Below are 21,331 nucleotides of genomic sequence, written 5' to 3'. Positions count from 1 at the left end.
TTCCAAAGGGAAGAATTTTATAAAGAAAATGGCCGTGTTTTTATTGAAAGTAAAAAATAAGCACTCGTCCGCTTAGAAGACTAAACCATTCACAAAGATATCGTTATTAGATACCATCCTACGTATGACCAATGGGACGAAATAAGATATTTACCTGAACCAGCGCTGGAGGCAATACGGGGCCAGAGATCGGCGCACTCTTTACCCACGGGGCCGGTAATGGCGGAGCCCTTCATCTCACCCTTGGGGTTGATGATGACACCAGCATTATCTATTATAGCGAAGATTACCAAGTTAAAAATGAACATTTTCAGGATGAGAGCAAGTGTAATTTGACATACCTTCAAAGTAAATGAAGACACCATCACGACGGCGCCAGGCCTTGCGCTGACGAATAATCACGGCAGGCATAACCTTCTTCCTCAATTCAGGCTTACCCTTCTTGACGGTGGCCATAACCATGTCGCCAACGCCAGCAGCAGGCAGTCGGTTCAGACGACCCTTAATACCCTTGACGGCGATGATGTACAAGTTCTTTGCGCCAGAGTTGTCTGCGCAGTTAACCACGGCGCCGACGGGCAGACCAAGGGTCATGCGTAGCTTGTTGCCAGAGGCTCCTCCGCGTCCTGGAAAAGAAATCGGAAAAGAAGAGCATTAATTAGTAAAGGGGGATGGGGAAAGATGAAAAACAAGGGCGATGTGGGGTGTTGGATCGGGTGGTTGAGCACCACACTCCCAATTCCTCTTCTCTCGAGATGCAACATGATGAACATACCTCTCTATAGAAAAAGACAAGATGAACGGGTGAGTATATTTGCTCCAAAAGGTTCATTCATCCATCCATCCATCAGTCCTGGATGGCATCCATTACTTTACCTTAGACATCCTGATATATCTACTGGGTGAAGAACTGGAAGAATGTAAAAGGTGGAAACTTCTCTTCGCCGGACAATGCACGAAGACATCGTTAGCCCGAAGTCCGGTGGCTTAGCTCGGCCACCACGCGCTAGGTTTGAAATCCTTGTATGAGCTTATCGGATTTCCTAGTGCAGTTAAGAGGGCAACGAATCCAACCCTTTTTCAGAACCAGTATGGCAAGACGAGAGATCCAATCTGGCAGCAAGGACTCCTAAAATGTTTAAGGAGGTATCTTGATTTTAGCAATTGTCAGTGATCAGTTAACATGCAATATACGACCTAGAGCAGCATTTTTCCGTTTTCATCTCAGGGTTGATACTATAACCATATGGATAATATTGGATGTAAAAATTTCGATTAACACAGCCAAGGTCATTAGCCTATAACGTATGAGAGAAGCAAGATAAGTGAAAGGCGTCCAGAATTGGATATATAGCCTTACTGGATTTTTTTTTGCAAATTATTCTACTAGTGTGAAAAATTTTGTTTCATATATGTTTGCTCCTTTTTTTGTTCTTATTCTCTTGCTCTTTTTAAAATTGCATTTCCCATCTCTTTCATTTCCCTTTCTCTTGTCTCCTCTCCTCCCTCTCCCCTCCCCCCTTTTCTCTCATTCAATTGCTCACAGGAGAGTCATTCTTCCATTAATTTCCCCGCTTTAATAGCTTGTCGTGCCAGCCTCTATTTCTGCGTGGACACAAACAAACAAGATTGATTGTTAATGTATGAAATGTCAGAGAAAAATTCCAGCTTCAATACCCCCCCTCCACACTCGCAGCACTCCCCCTCGCATCCCACATCCTTCACTAGTTTACTTTCCTACGAAAGCATTCCCCGCATAGGCACTTATGAACTCCCGCCTTCTTCCACCGTCTCCGCAGCCGACACGGCGAAGTCGCAAAGTATTAGTCTCTCGGCCTTTACATGTGAGGATGCCTCGCCCATGAATGTTGCTGCCGACGGCACCAGCACGGGCCAATCTCTTTATTCCCGCAATTCTGTAGTTCTACCCTCTAATACTCCTCTCTCCCCGTACTATCGACGGCACTCGCTTCCTCTCTACCCCGTTCTGGAACCGACTGCGGCAACTCCCAAGCCAAGGAGCCCGGAAGTGTTAGCCAACCTCGTGTTCCCGTCCAACACGCATCATTCCGCCACGCCATCGAATGCTGGCGAGAAGGCGATGCTCTCTCCGCCTACTGTATCATCTTCACCCATTACTCCCGGATCCGCAGGTGAGGGCGCAGAATCGATTCGCTACGCGCGCTTATACTCCACACCCAATCCTCTTGATCATCCATCTTTTCTTGGCTTTTCACCCCTAAATTACGGGCAGGGACATATGATGACCCTAACGCCATCGACACCTTCCCACCCATCTCAATACAATTCCTCACCATCCGAAGACCTATCCTCTTTTCGATATTTGGAGTCCTCTCCTTCGGCGCAGGCGCTTCCAACACAAAAATGCCCCTCGCAGAAAAAGAAGGCTATCCCGGATCCGTCGATGATGCTCACTTTCAACTCGAAAATCGGAACCTCTCCATTGAGGAGATATCCTTGCAGTGTGTGTCAGAAGCGATTCTCTAGGCCTTCGAGCCTTGCGACGCATATGCATTCACATACCGGCCAGGTAGATACCCCCATTGCTTGCAGCTCTGCTAACGGATTTGCTTTGATGCTTATCCTTTTTTTGTGCGCTCACATAGAAACCTTTTCGCTGCCCCGTTGAGGGCTGCGGCCGCTGCTTCTCCGTTCAAAGTAACTTGAGGCGGCATATCAAAATACATTTCAAAGCCGGGCGTCCTTCTCCACAAACCTCCACCCATCTCCAGCGCTCCGAGGACCACTCGCAGCCTTCTCAACCCTCACCCATGATCTCTTGGCAACAACGTAGTGGGGTGGATATTGACTTTCAGTTGGTAACGATGCGCAACATGGATGTAATGCAGAACTGGCGACCCCTCTCACAATCCCCTATGCAGCTGGAGTTGGGCATGGGCGAGGTCTTCAGTGATAGAAATTGAGAAACATTCCCCCCTCCCGATGACCCCAAGTTTATATACTCACACTCACTCACTCACTCACTCACTCACACTCACTTTACTAGTTAACTAATTAAACTTATTAACACTCACTAATTTTATCGAATGTAACTTCGAGCTTTGGATTGTATTGGGCCTGGTTGATTGATATGTTGACTCTTACTTCTCTCTTTTTTCTTCTTTTTTTTTTTTACATACTGTAAAAATACCATAATCTATTATTACCAAAATTTTGTTTATATTATTGTCTTCATTTCTAGTTCACAATATTATTTTCAACTATTTTTTCTCTCGCTTTCTTTATTATTTCCGATTTTTTTTTTTTTTGAGTTACTCTCATTCTTCTTTCTTTAGGCAGTTTGTTGTTGTTAATAAATAGAATGCATTTACTAGTCCATTCGCTATTTACAAGTAGGACTATGCGAAGTTGGGCACGGCCCAGACTTTAGCAGTTCCGTCCACGCTCCCCGACAACAGGTAATTTTCATTCGGATGATACTCGAGAGCTGTCACTACATTGCTATGCTCTCGGAGCTGCGCCGCCATTTGGCCCTCAATCAGGTCCCAAGCATAGATGTTGCCGTCTTCAGAGCCGCTGAACACGTAGGCATCATCGTAGGAAAGACAGGACTGGATTTTGAATTTCTCATGTTTGTGGCCGCGGAAACTACATTCGGACACGGGTTAGGGATTCTTGAGTCGATATATAAAAAGCAGGAAACGGGTGCATTACTCATTTAATAGCTGCCCATTCTCTTTATCCATCAGACGTAGCGTATTGTCGGTTGAGCTGACTAGAATGCAGTTGCCATCTCCGCTGAACCGCACAGAGGTGATAGGGTCTGATTACATTAAAGAGTTGAGACATGGATTTGCGGAGATCCTGTCGAGTAGAGAAAACTTACTTCCTATGTAATCTTCATATACTTTTCCAAATCGAAGATCGTATACTCGAGTTCTGCCATCGGTCGAGCTTGTAAAAAAAACGGTTCAGTCGTAGTTCAGACTGGAGAATGGGGGCTAAGTAAAGGTAAGGCCAAATGAATTACCCAGTGATGATCTGGTAGTCGGACACTTGTAGTGAAGTTACCCCGTCTTTCGCCTCTTCTAGGATCTGGATGGGAAATTTAGCTCGCGATCTGTACATGCAAATCGAGATAGATTAACCAAATGAGAAGAGAAACGGTCCTGGAGGGTTCATTGGCCTACTTGCAATCCCATATCCGTACAGTAGTATCATCCGAGCCTATAGAAAGAGATATGAGCTCAAGAAACTCCAGTACTAATGAATAAGCTTGACCATACCGCTGACAATGACGCTAGCATCCCTATTGAATCCCACACAGTTAACTCTCTGATAGTGCCCGGAAAACCGAACGATACTCCGGCCGGTGGCCACGTCCCAGAGAAAGACTGCACGATCCCCACCACAGCTTGCAAATCGTGCATTATCTGGCGCTCTTTAAAAAAAAGAAAGAGATTTATTGTTACTGGTTAATTGAGAGCTTTTATACAGGATTATAAAGTAAGAAAATGAGAGTTGGACCTACACGCTTATTCCTAGTACCCAGTTACCATGCCCGGAGTAAGTTTTAATACAACTTGCAGTATTGGGATTCCATAGCCGTATAGTGCGATCTTGCCCGCCCGTTAGACAATATTCGCCATTTGTATTATATTTGACTGCATGTACCGGGCCAGTATGTCCTTTGAGAGTTTGATGACAACGGGTGGGAAGCTGAGAAGCCATATATTGTGCAAAATATGATATGATCCTTCATTAAGTCGTCGAATCAATTTACACCGTCATCATTAAATCGAGAAGTAAGCCACCATGTGACTTGTTTTTATATTGAAGAGGAAAGAAACGCGTTGTTTTGTCTCCCGACTGTCTCTATGATTTGAAACATTCGGTCATGTCAAGATCAGAATCGCAGGCCAAGGCGGATTACTCACGTTTGACTCCACTTAAAAAGCGTCCTATTATCCGGTCAAATACGATCACATCGGATAACGGACGGCCAAAACAAGGAGTCAAACTGAGCCCAACCTTTATACTGCAGAATCTTCGGCTGTTGGACTATATTGCTTATCGCGCTATAGAGGAGGCAGCAGAGACAGATCTGGAGTTAAGGAACGGCCGCTATTGGCAGCTCTATTATGGTAATTTGCGTTACTAAACTCCACCACTATTGCATTCGACGTTCTTTGTGCCATTGCAATACACTAGCCTTGTTCTACATACTAATATGTGAGAAAAATCGACATTTTTTTATTGCTTAGACGCCCACCTCGCAAGGTTCCGCACATATACCTCCAATGCCGCATTAGATTATTTGGATTCGAAGCGCGATGTCATACCACTTATGCGATCCAACTTCACTCAGTGGTGCGTGAGAGCGCTTGATGCAGTAGACGCCGTGATGAATGATGGCGACGATGCAAGTCAGCTTGTATCCGAAGTGGCCGATGAACTGGTTTCGTTGACAGTCGAAAAATCCCCCGAGTACACAGAATTTTTGGACGCCTACATTGAGTTGAAAGCTGTGGTAGCTACAATGTTGAACGCAGACAACGTATCCCTTGAACCTCGTTTATTGAACTTCTGTTTATCTGTAGGTCGTCATGCTGAAAATGATGAAGGCAGAGGATGTGTTCGAGCATGTGATGCAATCCGTATTCACCCCCGTAGAGAAACTTGCATGGCTGGAGGAGGTTGATACCGAGTGCAGAGATGCGTTTATTGAGAAATACGAGCAGCAATCTTATGATGTAATTTAATTTCCTTTGGACAAATAATTGAGTGAACACCATTGCCTACCCTCCATGATCTTGTTTTGTATATCATAGCTGATTGAAAAGCTGGAGTGCCCCCTGGACACGGACGAACGAAGTTACCTCGGAAATAACCTCCTTGAATTACTTCGCAAAGAAATGAAATTGTTCATCAAGCTTCTCCCGGTTCCAGCTTTCATACAAGTGAGTTCTTCCAGATTAGAAACTGGTCAGAGAAAGCCTAAACACATCCAATTTGCATTCTCTCTCTATTTAGCTATCCGAGAACGATCCATCAGAGCCGAACGAGGTAGTTCCTGGCTATAAAAAACCTATAATCAAGGTTGACGCTTGGGCGCAAACTGAGAGAGCCGCCCTAAATGGAACTCAAGAACGCGAGGCAACCCCTACCTTGTTATCTAACCAACCTCTTGGAGAGAAATCGGATCGAGGCACGTCGTCGCCTGCCATGGCAACTTCACCCAATGGAACCCTGGACTATGTGAATTCAAACCGTGAGCATGCAAATATACCGTCTGCTGTGATAATTTTGTCCGCCACTTCTGCTGATAATGTGCAGACTAAGGGTACCCAGCAACCACCTCCTATAGTAGAGAGGAACAAGCGTCCGACTTCGGCCGACCATCTCTCATCCTCATCACAAATTGAGTCTACGCCACCCCCATTCCCTCTGCCCTCACAGGTTCCGATTTCGCCTGACTCTGACCCTCTTCCCACCCAATTGGACGCACATTACCAGGATAATGACAACAAAGACGAGGAGGAGAACGAGGTTTCTGTATCGAATATACCACACCGTAGTTCAAGCAATCATTCAATGGAAGCGCCTGTGGAAAAAAATTCTGCGGAGCTGACCAGTATGCAAGAGGGCCCATCTCTAAAGCAGGGGTGGTTACGCGAAAAGTATGCCATTTTAACGTGGCAAGCTTCATCCATTCAATACTAACTGGCTCTTCTCCGTAGACTTGGTTATGAAGATCTGGCGCTATTGATACGTGAGTGTGAGAATGCACCTGAAGATATTACTCTGGAGATTGCAAGTCTCGAACCCGTCATTTTGGTGAGTGATGAGGAGACTTCAGAAGATGAATCGCAAAACGGCCAAAGAGAGATAATTAGTCAGTTGTCAGACGCTGAGATGGAAGGGACACAGATTTCAACGAAACCCGATACGAAGCCAACCTCAACTATAGTCTCCACCAAGAACCTAATGGAAGGAATTCTACACACTTCAACCCCGAATCAACCGCCAAGGGACTCGAACCTTGATAGAGTTAGGCAAGGTCCCGATTTAATACCCCATGGGCGAAGAACGGTCAAAGATGCAACAGATCCCATTCTGCTTGAAGAGGAATCAGATGATGAGCTAATATCTATGGAAGAAGCAGTTCAAAAGGTAAATATGCACACTACTAGGCCAGATGAGGTAGTGGAGCTGGAGAAGGAGGGGGTTCAAGAGAAAGCAATGGAGCGAAGGGAAGAAGAGGAACAGGTGGAACTAGTGGAACAAGAGATGGAACAGCAGGAGGAGGAGGAGGAGATAGAACGGGATAACGAAGTGGAGCAGGAGGGGGAGCAGCAGTCCTCTCAGTCCCTGTTTATGTCATGGGCCTATGGACACGATAAAATTGCCGAGAAACGGGCTGAGTTACGGAAAATGAAGCATATCATCGAGTAAGTTAGATGCCCAGAACATTTTCTAGGGATGATGAAGAGCCAACTATGTTGTGAATACAGTAGTGTCGGTGCGGACCCTCTCGAAGATGCACTAAGCTACGCCCGCCCTCTGGAGAATGTTCATTCCTCGAATCCTTCTACTCCCGACCATCCGACCGAGGCGGACTCAACCGAATACTCGCCCGAGCTTATAGCGACGCCGCTCCCCTCCCGATCCATTCAAACCCGTGTAACTATTCCCCGCCAACCCAACTTTCTATCCCAAAAAGCTCGGCAGCAACGCCTGGATCAACAGACTTCCTTCTCGGAGGATAAAGGTAGGCACAATGATAAAGTGGAGAGTGGGGTCGACGTCAGCCGAGAGCTTGCAGATCATGCCGACTTGGAGCAGGGGCGAACCAGGGAGGAAGAAAGGGTGGAGGAAAGAGTAGCAGAGTATGATACCGATGTCTTCACAGAGGAGGCCTCGGCGAGTGAGAGCGAGGAGGATCAATCTGAGGAAGATGAGGATTTCGACCTGGGATGGACTGTAGAACCCAATTCTTGGAAAAACGTTGAAGTGAGAGTGGTGATACCGGACTTGAAGCTTAGAGAGCGAATTGGAGAGTTTCCCATCTGGAATCCAGGGGACAGCGACGAGAGCGACGTGGAGACTGTTGGGTCTCCTAGCGAAGATGAAGTGCCCCCAGCCAGGAGGCGGGGTGGAAATTCACGGAAAAGCAGAGCAAGCTCCCGATCGGTTGGGAGCAGCCAGCGCTCTCATCTAGACGAGGAATCTTCCAGCACAGTTTCTGCGTCCACACGGCAACCTCAAAAACGAAAACGTGAGGGACGAAAAGGAGGTTCGCTTGGAAAGAAGAGAAAGAGAATAGAGTGATGTATAGCTAATTAATTTTTTTTAACTTCTCTGACTGCGGAGATGAATGTATACTATCAGCGAAGGTTAATTTGATCCCTCTTTTATTTTTTATTTTTCTTCATCTTTGCTACATATATCCTTTCATTGTACTTGTACTTTGAGTTGCACTTTATTGCATGTTCTTGAGCCCCGTTTATCTGTTGCTATTACGGGAATATATACTTACTATCTAATTGCCAGCCAATATAGAGTTTAATAAGCGAATTTGGGCACGGCCATGGTTCCAAAGGAGGATGGAGATGGCCTCAAGGAGAAATCGAATAAGGAGCTGCAACTGGCCTTTGCAAAGAGGGGAGGTGTTGATTATTTAATCGGAAGAATTATATTGGGGGCATCCGAGTCTCAGAGAGCCTTCAGCCTAGGGGCCGGAATAAAAGAGCCGCGGACTTGACACAAAACCACCGCGATTGCATCCAGATCGGATCTAGTGGTGATAGGGTAGAAATCGCGGCCATGAGCGCTTCGGAGTGGGGTGTTAAGAGAAGAGTAAGTTTGATGTGAAAGTCGGCCTGATTGGAATGGTTGATCTTTGCGAAATTAGGTCGACTGAACCCAGGATGACCGAGTGAAGAGTGACATCGTTGGCCAATGCCCAGCTGGCTCGAGTACAGATTTAACCCTGGTCCGAGCAGGCGGCCCAGTGTGAGACAAAATTTCTCAGGGATTCCTGGCCAGTGCGTGGCAAAGGTGAGACCATTCTAGCACGACGGTTCGCATGAAACGTGAGCAGTTTCGGGGATGCAAAGCGACCTTCTAATCGGAATGGCACCTAGGGACACGAGGAAGCGCTCTGCTTATACAATAAATCTTGGTTCAGAGTGGCCCGCAGCCAACTTCCCGGGATGTCATCGCGGCGATCCTTCATTTGGAAGTCTCCTCACACCTGGCCTCCGTCACTCGGGAAGGTGAGAACCACGTGCTCAAACGAAGAGTTATCGAGGGGAAAAAAGGACCAGCCATATCGAAGGATATATGTTATCCTTAGGTCATATGAATGCTCTCTAATCTAAATGCAAACTCGGGAACCTAGGCAATCTTCTACTAGAGATCGAGCTCTACAAACTTCCTCACTACTCGTGCTAAAAGTGGCGATACCGTCTGCCACCCTTTGCTGGCTCCACGAGCCATAATGGTCATCACAACACGAGAGTTGGACATAGTGAAGTGGCTACTTTCCCCCAAATTCGTGGATTGAGTCCGGGCTTTGCCTACTTGACTCCACCAAAAACGTGGAGATCCGATATACCTGAGGAAGCTCTGTTGGTGACCTTTGAAACATCCTAAGCATAACAAACAACCGATTAGGCCCTTTTGAATCTGCTCTCCTCTCTGCCTTTAGTGTGGACTACCCATTGTTCTTTTCGGCTCGTGGTATCGCGCACGCATCAACGCATTACCATCGACCTCCCTCATGCAAATATTTTACTTTACCTGCCAAGTCTCTCGATATTGCAGGGACTATTGGCCTGAGCATAGTCACAACAATGCTCAGGCCCACGGATCTCCATAAGGAGGAAGGTCGCGCCTTAGGTAAGAGGAGAAAGCGGAGCGATCGCCTCAGCATTGTCCAACTCCGCTGAGACCACCTGGGAAATTGGCTATGTCTATGTCACCAAGGAAGCATTTGGGAAGTGAGCATTTCCTACTCAGCTCTCCTTCCATTTGCGGAAATTGCTTTATCTAGTACGGTTTTACGGTATTATACTAAATGTTAGCGCAAGTTTCGGGGAGACACAATACTATGGAATACGCAAAAAACACTTACTGATCAAGGCCCATCCGTCTAATCTTGTGACTGAGGAAAGTTTTAAGAGCAACGAAGAGTGCGCCATAGAATTGAACCCAAAAATTTCCCGGCGAAGTCGTTTGTTTAAAACCTGGACCATCATGGAAATTAATCGGCCAACGCACTAGGTCTCAGGCGACTGACCACTTCCCAGAAGGTATTCTCGGATAAGACATTTCCATTCCTGTCCTCGAGGCGTGGACAACCGTATAAATAGACCGTGGTTGTACTCTCCAATTTTCTGCATCAAATCACTCTTCTCTCTTTTACAACAACAATCTTCACACCCTTCTCACCCATTACATTCGTTTTACATTCATTACTTACACACAATCATGGTCGGTGTCTTCTCAAAGCTTGTTGTTCTTGCATCCTGCGCCGGGCTTGTCCTCGGCCACGGTAAGCTCGTCGAGCCCCGTGCATTCAACGTCCGCACGGACCGCGGCTTCTTCGACTGTATTCGCTTCACGTCGCAATCGCCCTGTGGAGTTGGTGTCGAGATTCCTCCTCCTACCAGCCCCAACCCCGTGTACTATGGTACCAACCGTTGGGTCTGGAGCACCCACAACCTCGATGGTGGAGGCCCTCTCGCTGCCATGATCGACACCCGAGACGGCCGAGGATTCAGCAGGCAGCTTCCCATCACCCGAAACATCCCCGGGTTTGCCGGCATTGGTGGCCAGGGTCTCTACAACGTCGACTTCACCATCCCCTCGGATGTGCGCTGCATGGGCCCTGGTGGCACGTGTTTAGTGCGGCTCAACAGTCCCACTGGATTCGCTGGATGCGTATGGGTACGGCCCACCGCTTACCGCAAGCGTGATCTCCCCGAGGACGAGAGCAATCACGAGTCTGAAGAAGTAGCCAAGGAGGAGACGTTCCACAGCGAGGAAGCAGAGACTGATGATCAAGCACAGACTGACAACGCGGATGTTGAACATCTCTTGCGGTCGTTTGCTAAACGCCAACAAATCGGCCCCGGATTCCCTCGTGACCGATATGGCCGTATCATCGCCACTGGCCCCAACCTCGACGTCATTGGTATTCCTAACACCCTTGCCGACATCGGCACCAACCCAATTGCTTTCGTCATCAACACTCTCAGCGGGTTCGCTCGTGGTGGTGCCCAAACTATTGGTGGCGTGCGAGCAAACCAGGGCCTAGGTGACATCCTCCGCCCCGTCCCCAATCCTGTGGGTGCCGCTCTCCGTAACCGCTTCTCGCCGCCGATGCAGAGACCACGTGCTTAAGTCCAAAGCACTGCCATGATTCTCTCTCCATCTAAATTACTCTCTTCCCTTCCTTCTCCCTCCTATCTCGCATTTATAATAAATATTATGAAGAATTAGCATATTTGTTTATATATATTAGTCTTCTTTAATCATCAATTCATAATATTATCTCTCTTTCTTACTACAAATAAGTGTTTAAAACTGATGAATAAAAATGGGATTATTTCAGATAATAAACATGGCTTCTTTTTCTTCTCCATTCCGGTGAATGACAAAAAAAGGTTAAACGCTGTCTTTCATCCCATCCCAATACAAGGTTCTGAGCCACGCGCCATTAGCCTATCACCTTAGAATCTATTTGACAAATATTAAACTTTCTAAAATGTCACACAGTAGAATTCGGACGTCCGGGAAAAAAAAATTGGATAGCAAGAAATCATCTGCCTCACTTTATCGTCGAGCTCTTTTAAGGCTTTCATTGTATTGGATGCCTGATTTTTTGGCCGGTCAAAAGAGCGGTCCATAGCCAGAACACTCTATTCTATTTTTGCAGGCATAAATTTGATTTAGTTGTGGTGAATCACCTCGACTTCATTGGACTTCATAGGACGAGTGTCTCTTTTCTACTCGGCTGAAGTGGCTATTAACGTATATTCACGCCAGGTGAAAGCCCCCATGCACACAAGTAATCCCAGGCATAGTATAAATACAAATTACAACTAGTTTTTCACGTCTTATTTTTTGCTCAAATTTTCCCCCCTCACTTTCGAACATCAAGAAAATGGTGGCAATAAAGCAGAACGAAATCGATAGCTTCAAAAAGAACCTTTCCCCAGGTGCAAGAGTGTTTGTTCCGGGCGATGATGGGTATGAGCGATCCCTTGAGAGGTTAGTTGTGGCTAGTTGTAGTGTAAGGTCTAATGGTATGGTTCAACGCGGAACATGATTCTAGGTGGTCGGAAACGGCGGTGCGGCGTGCGCAAATGGTCGTCCAGTGCGCCAGCGCTCAGGATGTCTCCCTTACTGTACGATTTTCCCTTCAAATTGAAGTCTTTCACCCACCTCTTAAACCTGCATGTTCCTTTTATAGCTAAAATTTGTCACCGCCAATAAAATCAATATGGCCGTCAAAGGCGGCGGTCATTCGTGCTCAGGCGGTTCTAGTAGCAGCGGTATCGTCGTTGATCTAACCCAACTTAATCAGGTCAAGGTAGACCCGGAAAGAAAACTGGTCTACGCGGGAGGTGGTGCCACCTGGCGTGACGTTGATGGGGCGTTAGCAAAACATAAGCTCGCCACAGGTTTGCTTGCTTGGAGTGCTGTCTATTTCTCCCTATCTTTCTAAAATATTACTATTATTATGCGCCTTACAAAGTCGGTGGTACCGTCAATCATACCGGTATTGGGGGTTTAACACTTGGGGGCGGATACGGATGGTTGACTGGATTTTATGTATGGTTTGAATAATTACTGCTTTTCTTATATTTTTATTGAATAAGGAACCTTATGTCATCCCTAACCCCACAATGCTACAGGGTCTTGTAATCGATGTTCTTGAAGAAGTAGAGATGATTACCGCGGATGGGAAGATTATCAAGGCCTCCAAGACAGAGAATCCTGAAATTTTTTGGGGTATTCGAGGATATGGCAAATGTTTGGGAGCCGTTACAGAGGTATGGTAGACGCAGGACTATAATGGGGTTCTTCCACCCGTTGGCTTGTCAAAAGAAATCAACCCTCTTCTCTCCTTGTAGTTTGTTTATCGTGCGTTTGATCAGCCTAACGAAGTATTCAGTGGCCAGCTGATCTTCCCGGGCTCGGACCTCGAAAAGGTCATTGCAGCTGCTGAAAAATTTCATAGCATTATGAATGAGCGTTCCGCGGCCATCATAGCATTTGCCAGGCCGCCTCCAGCAAATTTCGCGCCATCGCTCGTTGTTGTCCCGTTTTACAACGGGGACGAAGCAGAGGCAAAGAGACTCTTTGCTTCCTTTTTAGATGCACGTCCGGTCATGGAGCAACTTGGAATGGTCCCCTACGAAACCATCAATGGGACCCTGAATCACATTGCCACCTTTGGTGATAGAAAGAGGTATTGCATTTCATTCCCGAGTTTAATCTCCACGAGCACACGTATATTGCTCGTGTATCTCGTCGCTTATTTATAGTTTCTACCTCTCGAATAGATTCAGTCCGGCTAATCTTCGTCAACTCAAGTATCCCACTTTGAAACGTGCGTTTGAAAAGTACACGAGCATGACAGATAAGTATCCCGAGGCGATGCAATCAGCTGTGTTAATTGAAATGTACCATCCGAAAGTCAATATAGAACATGCACGCGACGAAGCGGCCTTTCCCTGGCGCGACGACCTGATGAATGCGGTAGTGCTTCCTCGTTGGAAGAGCAAGGAATTGGATAAAGAAATAGCCAATTGGTCCCACGAGATCTCCAGGATATTATTGGAGGACGGAAACTCCAATCGGGTGTATGTGAACTTCTCAGAAGGACTAGAAGATATCAGCAAGGAGATTGGTGAAAACAAGGAGAGGCTGTTAAGGCTTAAAGCCGAGCTTGATCCTACTAATGTGTTTGGCAGCTTGCAGGGGGCTAAATTCGCGACCTAATATATGAATAAGTGGTTTATTTTTGATATGTTTTTTATAGTATTTTTATGAAATGAATCTATCTGTCCCTGGCCTATACAACAAAAGGCCATGCTATTCCACACAATATCCCATTTTTAAATTCATCAAATCAGCATATTTCATTTCAATCTTCGTCATTACTCCAATGCGATATAGAAAGCTGAATTGGCATTAGATAGAATTTTGAACAATGACTTTCACAATAGCATATTTCACTCTATCATGCCGTCTATCGTTTCCTACTGAAATGAACTCTTGCTCCGAGCAGAGAATGTAGCTTAAGAAATCTGCACACAATATGTAACTGGAGTCAATGTGTCAGTGTTCAGTGGGAAAGTCCAGGAATTATTAAAAAGGAAAAAACTATCGCTATTGTTATTGAAATTGGCTGAAACATATTTATAAGATAAAAGAACAATGCAGTGGCTAATGGCTTGACTATGTGGATATGGAACAAAAAGAGTATGAAACCAGGATAGGCTGAAGCGGTTTTGCATAAAGATCATCGTGGCGTCCTGTGCATATCCATAATTGAATGTATCCTCTTACACTCTCCTCTCTTTAAGAACGTTGTTCTTCAAAACTCGCTTCGTATTCTTGAATTGATTCTTGGGCATTCGTTAAGCTGACAAGAGGTTCCCAAGTTGATTCGGAGTCAAGGTATCCTGTCCATTCAACTGGTGGAGGTGGTGGTGCGATGCGTTCTGGGAAATCAGCCGGGTTTTCATGATAAGCCTTAAGGAGTGATACGTGAAAGACTGGATGAATTCTGATTGTATTTGGGAGCTTAAGCCTGTACGCTACGGTTGATATAGCTTCAGCAATTTCAAAGGGACCTGTGTACTTGTGTTGAAGTTTCTTCGTAGGGCGTCGTGCTTGATTCGCGGGCGTGAAGTTTTTAGTTGAAAGAAGGACTTTATCGCCGCCCTGAAATTCAAGGTTGCGACGTTGTTCGTTGGCGAACTGAGCTTGGTGTAATTTTGCTGCGTTGAGGTTATCCGTGGCAATGATGATCAAGTTCCTCATATGTTGCAAAAACTCATTTGTTGCTGGAACTTGGGTTACTTCATTGGAATGAAGTAGCGTTGCTGGTGCTATTGGGTGTTCTCCAGTTGCAAGATAAAAGGGTGAAAGTTACGTGGAATCCTGTCTGGCGTTGTTGTACGCGAATTCGGAATATGGAAGCAATTTGTCCCAGTTGTCTTGTTTATAAGAGACGTAAGCGCGTAACCTTTGCTCAAGCGTTCTGTTGGTACGTCCGGTTTGGCCGTCATTCTGTGGGTGATATGCACTAGACATTAAGAGTTTAGTATCCAAGATCCTAAAGAGTGCATTCCAGAAATTGCTTATAAAACGAGGGTCGCGGTCGGATATGTTTGCTTCAGGAAGTCCATGGTACCGAAATATGGTGTCAAAGTATATCCGTGCAAGTTCGGGTGCAGAAATTGTAGTTGTTGTTGGAACAAAGTGCGCCATCTTAGTCAATTGATCCACAAAAACTACGATAATGTCGAAGCCTGTTCGAATCCTAGGGAGTTGTACAATAAGATCCATGCCACTTGTTGCCATCTTTTGGTTGGATTGGGTTGAGGTTGAAGTAGTATAGCGGGCAATTGGTTACTTGACTTAATGCGTTGACAAGTATCGCAGCTCGCAACATATCGCTTAAAAGTTTTTTCCAAGTGTGGCCAATAGAAATGTCGGTGCATGTTCTCGTACGTTTTGTCGAATCCAAGGTGTTCTGCGGTAGCTGTGTCGTGATGCTCTTTCAACAGTGTAAAACGAAGTGTCGAAATATTTGGAACACAAACTCTATTTTTCGCCTCTCTCCCCCGTAATAAAGAAAACCGTCATGAAGAGTGAAGTTCTTGACACGATAGTGAAGTTGTTTAGGAATTGGTTTGTCAGGGTGCTCTAATAAATCCACAAAGGTCGCGAAAATTGATCGGAGTTGTATCCAAGCTTGACTTGTTCTAAGAAAATTTGATCAGTGGCAATGTGACATATTGCATTAACTTGAAGATCAGGGCGTCTGGATAAGGCATCGGCAACAACATAAGGTTTTCCAGGTTGATACAGAATGTCGAAGTCATATTGATGAAGAAGTTCCATCCAACGAGCTTGGTGTCTTGTTAAAGTGGGTTGCGTATGGAAAAAACGTAGAGAAGAATGATAGCGTTGAAATGATTACCCCCGAGATAAATACGCCAAGTGAGAAGGGATTGTACAATGGCTAAAAGTTCCTTTTCATGGGTTGCATAGTTCTGTTCTGCTGAGGATTGAATTGCAGAGGTTTTCTTGGGGTCAACTTGGATTCCTTCTGGTGTGAAAACCTGACCTAAAAATTCAATTGTGGTGCAGAGGAAGTCGCATTTGCTGGCTTTGGCGTATAATTTGTTGTCACGAAGAATCTGAAGAACTTGGCGAAGATACTTGAGGTGTTCATGAATGTCCTTACTGTATACTAAGATATCATCCAAATATACAATAACACATTCATTGAGTAGCGGATTAAAAATGTTGTTCATTAAAGTCATAAACGTAGCAGGAGCGTTGGTTAAACCGAATGGAAGAACCTTAAATTCATAGTGTCCATAACGAGTTCGAAAGGCTGTTTTGAGAGTATCTTGTTCTGCGATTCTGATTTGATGATAGCCGGATTGCAAGTCGATTTTGGAGAATACTTTTGCGCCTGCAAATCGATCAAGAAGCTTATCGATTCTGGGGAGTGGGCACTTGTTGTGGTGGTGGTTGATATTATTGTTATTGTTGACTGGTGAAATTATAGCGAGAAATACTTGATTGTCTGAATTATGGGCAGCGCGTTGTACTTGCATTGCTGATAAGGTAGTGATGGGTGTGTTCTTGCTTTTCCAGTGGATGCTTTTGCTATTATGTTGGAATTTAATGTCATTAGTTACCCAATTGATTTCAGGTTGGTTTCTTGCAAGCCAAGGTTTTCCCAAGATAATGTCAAAACATGGAAGGTCAACCACAAAAAGATTTAACTTTTCACGGTAATTGTTGACTTGAAGAGAAATGTCTCGGACTTGTTGATTGCATTATTGTGAATTACTATCGGCGAAAGTGAGTTGGAATGGGTCGATGGCTACCATTCTAATTTGAAGCCCTTTGACAAGTTGACGAGAGATGAAGTTATAGCATAGAGTATCTCGTCCTTAGAAGAAAGACTGTGCGGTTGAAGGAAGCGCTTAATGGCTGAGACCCAAGTGTCTATGTCCTCTCCAAAGTTACCAAAGAAGTATGGAGGTTTACCGAGTTTGATGCTAGATCAAAGAGCAGCATCTTGAGTGAGAGAAGGATCGTGCATAGATTTTTCGCTATCAGCGACCTTCTTTTTAAGAGTATCACAAGTTTTTTGGAGTTTCGCAATGTATTGAAGCATACGATTAGGATCCAATTTGGATACATCTTCCATGTTGGTAGGGCTCATTGTTGTCGAGTGGAAAATAGTATGTACTGTGATGTCTGGGTTGTCAAAGTAATCGGGTCGTCGCTACCCAATATATGCACAATACATTTCGCTATCAAAATTGGATCGATTGGCATTAAAAAATTTAAGGTTTAAATGCTATGTATTCAGAGGGATCCCATAATTTATTTTCTGGCAAGCCGCCTATCCAATTTAATTTCGCAGAGAGGTCACAAATCTAGGATGAAGGTTGCGGGGAATTCGAGCTTCTCTTGCTACAAGAGACGTTGGCTCGTCCCGATGCTGGGATCCTTCTCTCCTCTTCACAACGATGCCAGCTGCAGTTCAACTTTCACAGAATGACTCTGGGTAGCTTCTCTGTTCAACCCCATAAAGTTATGTGGGCTCGACTCGTTACTACCCTACACCTATTCTTTTCCAAGAACAGGATTAGGATGCCAATAGGCCAAAACCGAAAGCAGCTAAAGCTAATTCGTAGTGTGAAAGAAGCCGGAGAGAGCCTTTCGTACTATATTTGATGGTAAAAACAAATGATATGTTCTACTAGCTAATTTATCTATAGTTTATTCAGTTTCAAGAACAGGCCCACATGCATTGGTTTGGAATTCTGACAGTAAAAATAACTTAAAGCAAAATATTGCTCTGGCATAAATAATCATAGAATTGAAGAAAAGGGAAAGAAAAAGAAACGGCTGAAGTGTAGTGATAAAATTTAAGCTTATTATAGATGAGATTTTGTACTGTTCTTTCTATTTGCGAAATATCTTCGCAACGCATCCCTCTTACGGTAAATCCAGAACCAGCAGCACCCAACAACCAAAAGCAATACTACCAGCACAATAACCACGATTGCCCAGGTAGGAAGACCGCCTCGTTTGGGTCGTGGTTCGGTGACATACACATAATAAGGGGGCTCAGAGGTAGTTTGCAATTGATAGGCCAGCAAACTCTGGAAAGGCTATGAAGGAGTTGATGACGATGAAAGAAAGAAAGATATATTAGTAAATGCAAGAGAAGCTGACGGTCATTCAAACAACAAAAACTCACTGCATTGTAATCCAAAGCTGTCTCGCTCTGGTCATAGTTTGTTCTCTCATCATCAAACCATCCGTCGCTTCCTGGACCACCGACAACGGCACCATAGAGAATATGTTCGTTGACTGGAGGGCTATTTATGTTTTTAAGGCCAACTCCTCCGTGAGCTCCGGCATGATGGGGATTGACGGGGGAATTTTTGTGGACCCCTACTACGTACTAGCATCCAACAAAGGGGTGAGGATTGAAACAGATAAAAAAAACTTTTTCTGAAAGGCCCCTACCGGTGTGTTCATCGGGTTCTTTCCGAGGGCATAATTCCACTTAAGTAGGGGTATGAGATAATTTAATTCAGGACAAAGTTATTCGCAGTACGTTTTTTTTTGTATTTTAAATAGCGAGCTCAATTTACCTGGGACATGGCAAAAGGATAGTAGGTAGAGTTCTTAGCCGGATTCACCTTGTTCGCATATGTAATCAAGAGAAAAGCAGTATTGAGAGGAGGTTGCAACGAGTTGGATTGGGATGCGTCTCCGCACCAGAGCAATCCCTCAGCTTTTAGTGAGCATTTTCCGTCTTTTTGGTTCACTTTAGCATCCAAATACCGTTCCGCTTCCAATCTGTATATCGAAGTATCTTGATCAACTTCCGCGCCCAACACATAGACTCCCCCAGTTGCGTCCGACCAATCCATTGGAGTGTTTTTGCCTGCGAGACGGAAGCGATCAAAGTAATTCGATGCTTTTTGCTTGTAGGAAGGATCGTTAGTTGCGCGCGCAAGCCATCTATGAGTGAAGAGGATAGAGTGAGACGCATTATCGTTTAACAAAAAGAATGAAGAGGGAATTACAATGCAGCCCACACCAATTCATCCGCAAAAGATTGTGAAGCATAGTAGTCTTTCGAGGCAGGCACCGAGTCGGTGTAGAGGGTAAAGGGTTCTTGCTCGGCAAACACGAAGAGTTCCTTTGCATGCTGAAGAAGCAGATCCGCATCCTGATTGAGATTCAGCTGGCGAAAGACCATCGATGTCGAGGCGAATGCAGCGGCAGTGGCAGCTGCGATATCGGTACCCTTCTTATCAGTGGTGATTTTGTAGGACGGCCGAGGTTTCGGGATTCCAGTATCAGGACCCCAATCTGGTAAAAGCGTATAAAAGTTCGAGTTTTAAAGAACCGAAAAGAAAGGAAGAATAAGATATTCTCGCTACGTACACTCATTGTCCACCTTCCCATCTCCAACCTGCACGAACAGCGTGTTGTTATCTGGGTGAGCCTTTATCAGCCAGTCTGTGCCCCATTTAAGCATGTCTCTAAGTTGGTCGGTCTGCTTGGAGAGCACATAACCTTGCCAATTCTCAATTGCCCCCCAAGAGACGATGGAGAGTGTGTAGGCAAGCGGGAATGTGAATTTGAGGTCTATTGCAAAAAGAGGTTAATTTTCGAGTATCCACCCAATGATAGATAGTCACACATTACAATCGCCGGCATCATAGTATCCTCCACTTAAGTCAACGCCTTGGTCTTGCCCATCATCCAGTGCAGAATCGTGTCGCCTAAATTCAAATGAAGAATATTTATGAATACTTGTACCCTTGACAAAGATGCATTAAAAAACCGCTCACCATGAAATAGGAAAATCAGATCCCAACTTGCCACTTCGCTGAGCCATATAGAAATAGAAACTGTGGCCTAAGAGACGAATGTATTCGGGGTTCGGAAATTCTACCGGAATCGAGTTGTTATTCCCTGCTCCATTCGATGTGGGGAGTGCAGGCTGCAATATGCTCGTCGCAGGAACGACCTGAGAGGATAATGGGGCAGTCTGCTCTGCGTCTTGGGCAAATAGAAGTTGGGCTAGCATGAGGATAAAGAGAAAGTATGAAAGCATCATGTTGATAGCGGTGAAAATTTCATGAATGAGATTGATATATATGGCGTATTTGACCTATTGTCTAAGTTTTCCTCTCTCGATTGGATTTAACGCTCTCGTTTCGTTATGAAATTTTAGATTTAACAGTCCGCCGATCGCGCCAAGCGCAATAATTAACCTCCTTGGAGGTTAGGGTGCAGTGGCCTATGCTAAGTCGAAAGGGGCTTCATTCTTGAGGAAATTAGTAGTATGTGAACTATTATTACATGCGTTGAGTAGCGCAGGCTTGTCCACAGCTACACACTACTCACATTATGCAATTAACTATTAAAGTGGCTCGAAGATTTTGATATGTTCATCTTTAACAAAACTGAACCTTAGCAATATAGAGGAGACTGGAGTGATCCTGTATTGGCAGTTTTGGTGACAGTGTATTTAAAGAGAAACTAACCACCTATTTAGTGTTGCCAGAGTCACTTTAGTATCCTCTTGTCTTCTTGAATACTAAATGCATTCTATGCACCTATGGGAAACATATCCAACTTCCATATTTATTGCAAATAGGTATAGTTAAGAATGGCATGCCCTTTGCCGTAGTTAGACCGTTCAATAGATTTTTAAAGTATAGGTTTATTTAGATTTGTTTTTTTTTTTTAGATAATAAGAGAAGTGGAAGGCGTAAAGTAACGTATGCGCTCTTTACACGTCCCATTGGGATTCTCCTTGAGGATGAGCATCGGCAGACCACTATAATAAAATAAAAAAGGATTAAGTTTAATGGGATCGAGATACACGATAGTTATTCAATACTCACGTCTCCACCGTAGCCACTGGCAAGGGCAGCAACGCGGGGGTCGATAGCGCCAGGAGCCGCACTTCCTTCAGCGGACCAGTCGGCGGTCTCCTCAGCGCCCCACGCCTCCTCAGGGGCGGCAAAGGCCTCGGCCTTAG

At 45.0% G+C, this 21,331-nt stretch overlaps 11 protein-coding genes across 11 annotated transcripts; 4 read left to right on the top strand and 7 right to left on the bottom strand.

Annotated features, from left to right (window-relative positions):
* Positions 1 to 89: 89 nt before the first annotated feature.
* On the bottom strand, positions 90 to 594 carry VTP21DRAFT_4914 (60S ribosomal protein uL14; the record flags this gene model as incomplete). Its single annotated transcript, XM_069395378.1, has 2 exons — positions 90 to 271; positions 342 to 594. The coding sequence occupies 2 exons, from the start codon at positions 592 to 594 to the stop codon at positions 90 to 92; spliced, it is 435 nt and encodes a 144-aa protein (XP_069248530.1).
* A 1,045-nt stretch (positions 595 to 1,639) lies between these two features.
* VTP21DRAFT_4913 (uncharacterized protein) lies at positions 1,640 to 2,945 on the top strand (the record flags this gene model as incomplete). Its single annotated transcript, XM_069395377.1, has 2 exons — positions 1,640 to 2,551; positions 2,628 to 2,945. 2 exons carry the CDS (start codon positions 1,640 to 1,642, stop codon positions 2,943 to 2,945), a joined length of 1,230 nt encoding a protein of 409 aa, XP_069248529.1.
* A 435-nt stretch (positions 2,946 to 3,380) lies between these two features.
* VTP21DRAFT_4912 (uncharacterized protein) lies at positions 3,381 to 4,713 on the bottom strand (the record flags this gene model as incomplete). The annotated part of the gene is made up of 7 exons (XM_069395376.1): positions 3,381 to 3,630; positions 3,697 to 3,805; positions 3,869 to 3,936; positions 4,013 to 4,102; positions 4,173 to 4,209; positions 4,269 to 4,423; positions 4,514 to 4,713. 7 exons carry the CDS (start codon positions 4,711 to 4,713, stop codon positions 3,381 to 3,383), a joined length of 909 nt encoding a protein of 302 aa, XP_069248528.1.
* A 166-nt stretch (positions 4,714 to 4,879) lies between these two features.
* VTP21DRAFT_4911 (uncharacterized protein) lies at positions 4,880 to 8,313 on the top strand (the record flags this gene model as incomplete). Its single annotated transcript, XM_069395375.1, has 7 exons — positions 4,880 to 5,126; positions 5,247 to 5,512; positions 5,583 to 5,735; positions 5,814 to 5,942; positions 6,016 to 6,662; positions 6,723 to 7,433; positions 7,497 to 8,313. The coding sequence occupies 7 exons, from the start codon at positions 4,880 to 4,882 to the stop codon at positions 8,311 to 8,313; spliced, it is 2,970 nt and encodes a 989-aa protein (XP_069248527.1).
* A 395-nt stretch (positions 8,314 to 8,708) lies between these two features.
* On the bottom strand, positions 8,709 to 9,919 carry VTP21DRAFT_4910 (uncharacterized protein; the record flags this gene model as incomplete). Its single annotated transcript, XM_069395374.1, has 3 exons — positions 8,709 to 9,053; positions 9,430 to 9,635; positions 9,787 to 9,919. 3 exons carry the CDS (start codon positions 9,917 to 9,919, stop codon positions 8,709 to 8,711), a joined length of 684 nt encoding a protein of 227 aa, XP_069248526.1.
* Positions 9,920 to 10,476: 557 nt separating this feature from the next.
* Positions 10,477 to 11,391, top strand: VTP21DRAFT_4909 (uncharacterized protein; the record flags this gene model as incomplete). Its single annotated transcript, XM_069395372.1, has 1 exon — positions 10,477 to 11,391. The coding sequence occupies one exon, from the start codon at positions 10,477 to 10,479 to the stop codon at positions 11,389 to 11,391; it is 915 nt and encodes a 304-aa protein (XP_069248525.1).
* Positions 11,392 to 12,154: 763 nt separating this feature from the next.
* On the top strand, positions 12,155 to 13,998 carry VTP21DRAFT_4908 (uncharacterized protein; the record flags this gene model as incomplete). The annotated part of the gene is made up of 7 exons (XM_069395371.1): positions 12,155 to 12,261; positions 12,326 to 12,398; positions 12,464 to 12,674; positions 12,749 to 12,825; positions 12,909 to 13,046; positions 13,128 to 13,465; positions 13,560 to 13,998. The coding sequence occupies 7 exons, from the start codon at positions 12,155 to 12,157 to the stop codon at positions 13,996 to 13,998; spliced, it is 1,383 nt and encodes a 460-aa protein (XP_069248524.1).
* Positions 13,999 to 14,580: 582 nt separating this feature from the next.
* Positions 14,581 to 15,588, bottom strand: VTP21DRAFT_4907 (uncharacterized protein; the record flags this gene model as incomplete). The annotated part of the gene is made up of 2 exons (XM_069395370.1): positions 14,581 to 15,040; positions 15,158 to 15,588. 2 exons carry the CDS (start codon positions 15,586 to 15,588, stop codon positions 14,581 to 14,583), a joined length of 891 nt encoding a protein of 296 aa, XP_069248523.1.
* Positions 15,589 to 15,992: 404 nt separating this feature from the next.
* On the bottom strand, positions 15,993 to 17,589 carry VTP21DRAFT_4906 (uncharacterized protein; the record flags this gene model as incomplete). Its single annotated transcript, XM_069395369.1, has 4 exons — positions 15,993 to 16,147; positions 16,211 to 16,908; positions 17,133 to 17,306; positions 17,501 to 17,589. The coding sequence occupies 4 exons, from the start codon at positions 17,587 to 17,589 to the stop codon at positions 15,993 to 15,995; spliced, it is 1,116 nt and encodes a 371-aa protein (XP_069248522.1).
* A 605-nt stretch (positions 17,590 to 18,194) lies between these two features.
* On the bottom strand, positions 18,195 to 20,401 carry VTP21DRAFT_4905 (uncharacterized protein; the record flags this gene model as incomplete). The annotated part of the gene is made up of 8 exons (XM_069395368.1): positions 18,195 to 18,431; positions 18,521 to 18,727; positions 18,793 to 18,831; positions 18,921 to 19,293; positions 19,359 to 19,647; positions 19,723 to 19,926; positions 19,987 to 20,063; positions 20,133 to 20,401. 8 exons carry the CDS (start codon positions 20,399 to 20,401, stop codon positions 18,195 to 18,197), a joined length of 1,695 nt encoding a protein of 564 aa, XP_069248521.1.
* Positions 20,402 to 21,079: 678 nt separating this feature from the next.
* VTP21DRAFT_4904 (uncharacterized protein) lies at positions 21,080 to 21,326 on the bottom strand (the record flags this gene model as incomplete). The annotated part of the gene is made up of 2 exons (XM_069395367.1): positions 21,080 to 21,127; positions 21,195 to 21,326. Coding segments are annotated over 2 exons (180 nt in total), but the record flags the coding sequence as incomplete, so codon positions are not given.
* Positions 21,327 to 21,331: the final 5 nt, after the last annotated feature.

Source organism: Calcarisporiella thermophila, assembly GCF_041956535.1.
Source record: "Calcarisporiella thermophila strain CBS 279.70 unplaced genomic scaffold VTP21scaffold_20, whole genome shotgun sequence".
In the NCBI taxonomy this organism is placed as follows: Eukaryota; Fungi; Calcarisporiellomycota; class Calcarisporiellomycetes; order Calcarisporiellales; family Calcarisporiellaceae; genus Calcarisporiella; species Calcarisporiella thermophila.
This window is presented reverse-complemented; position numbering and strand designations above follow the sequence as displayed.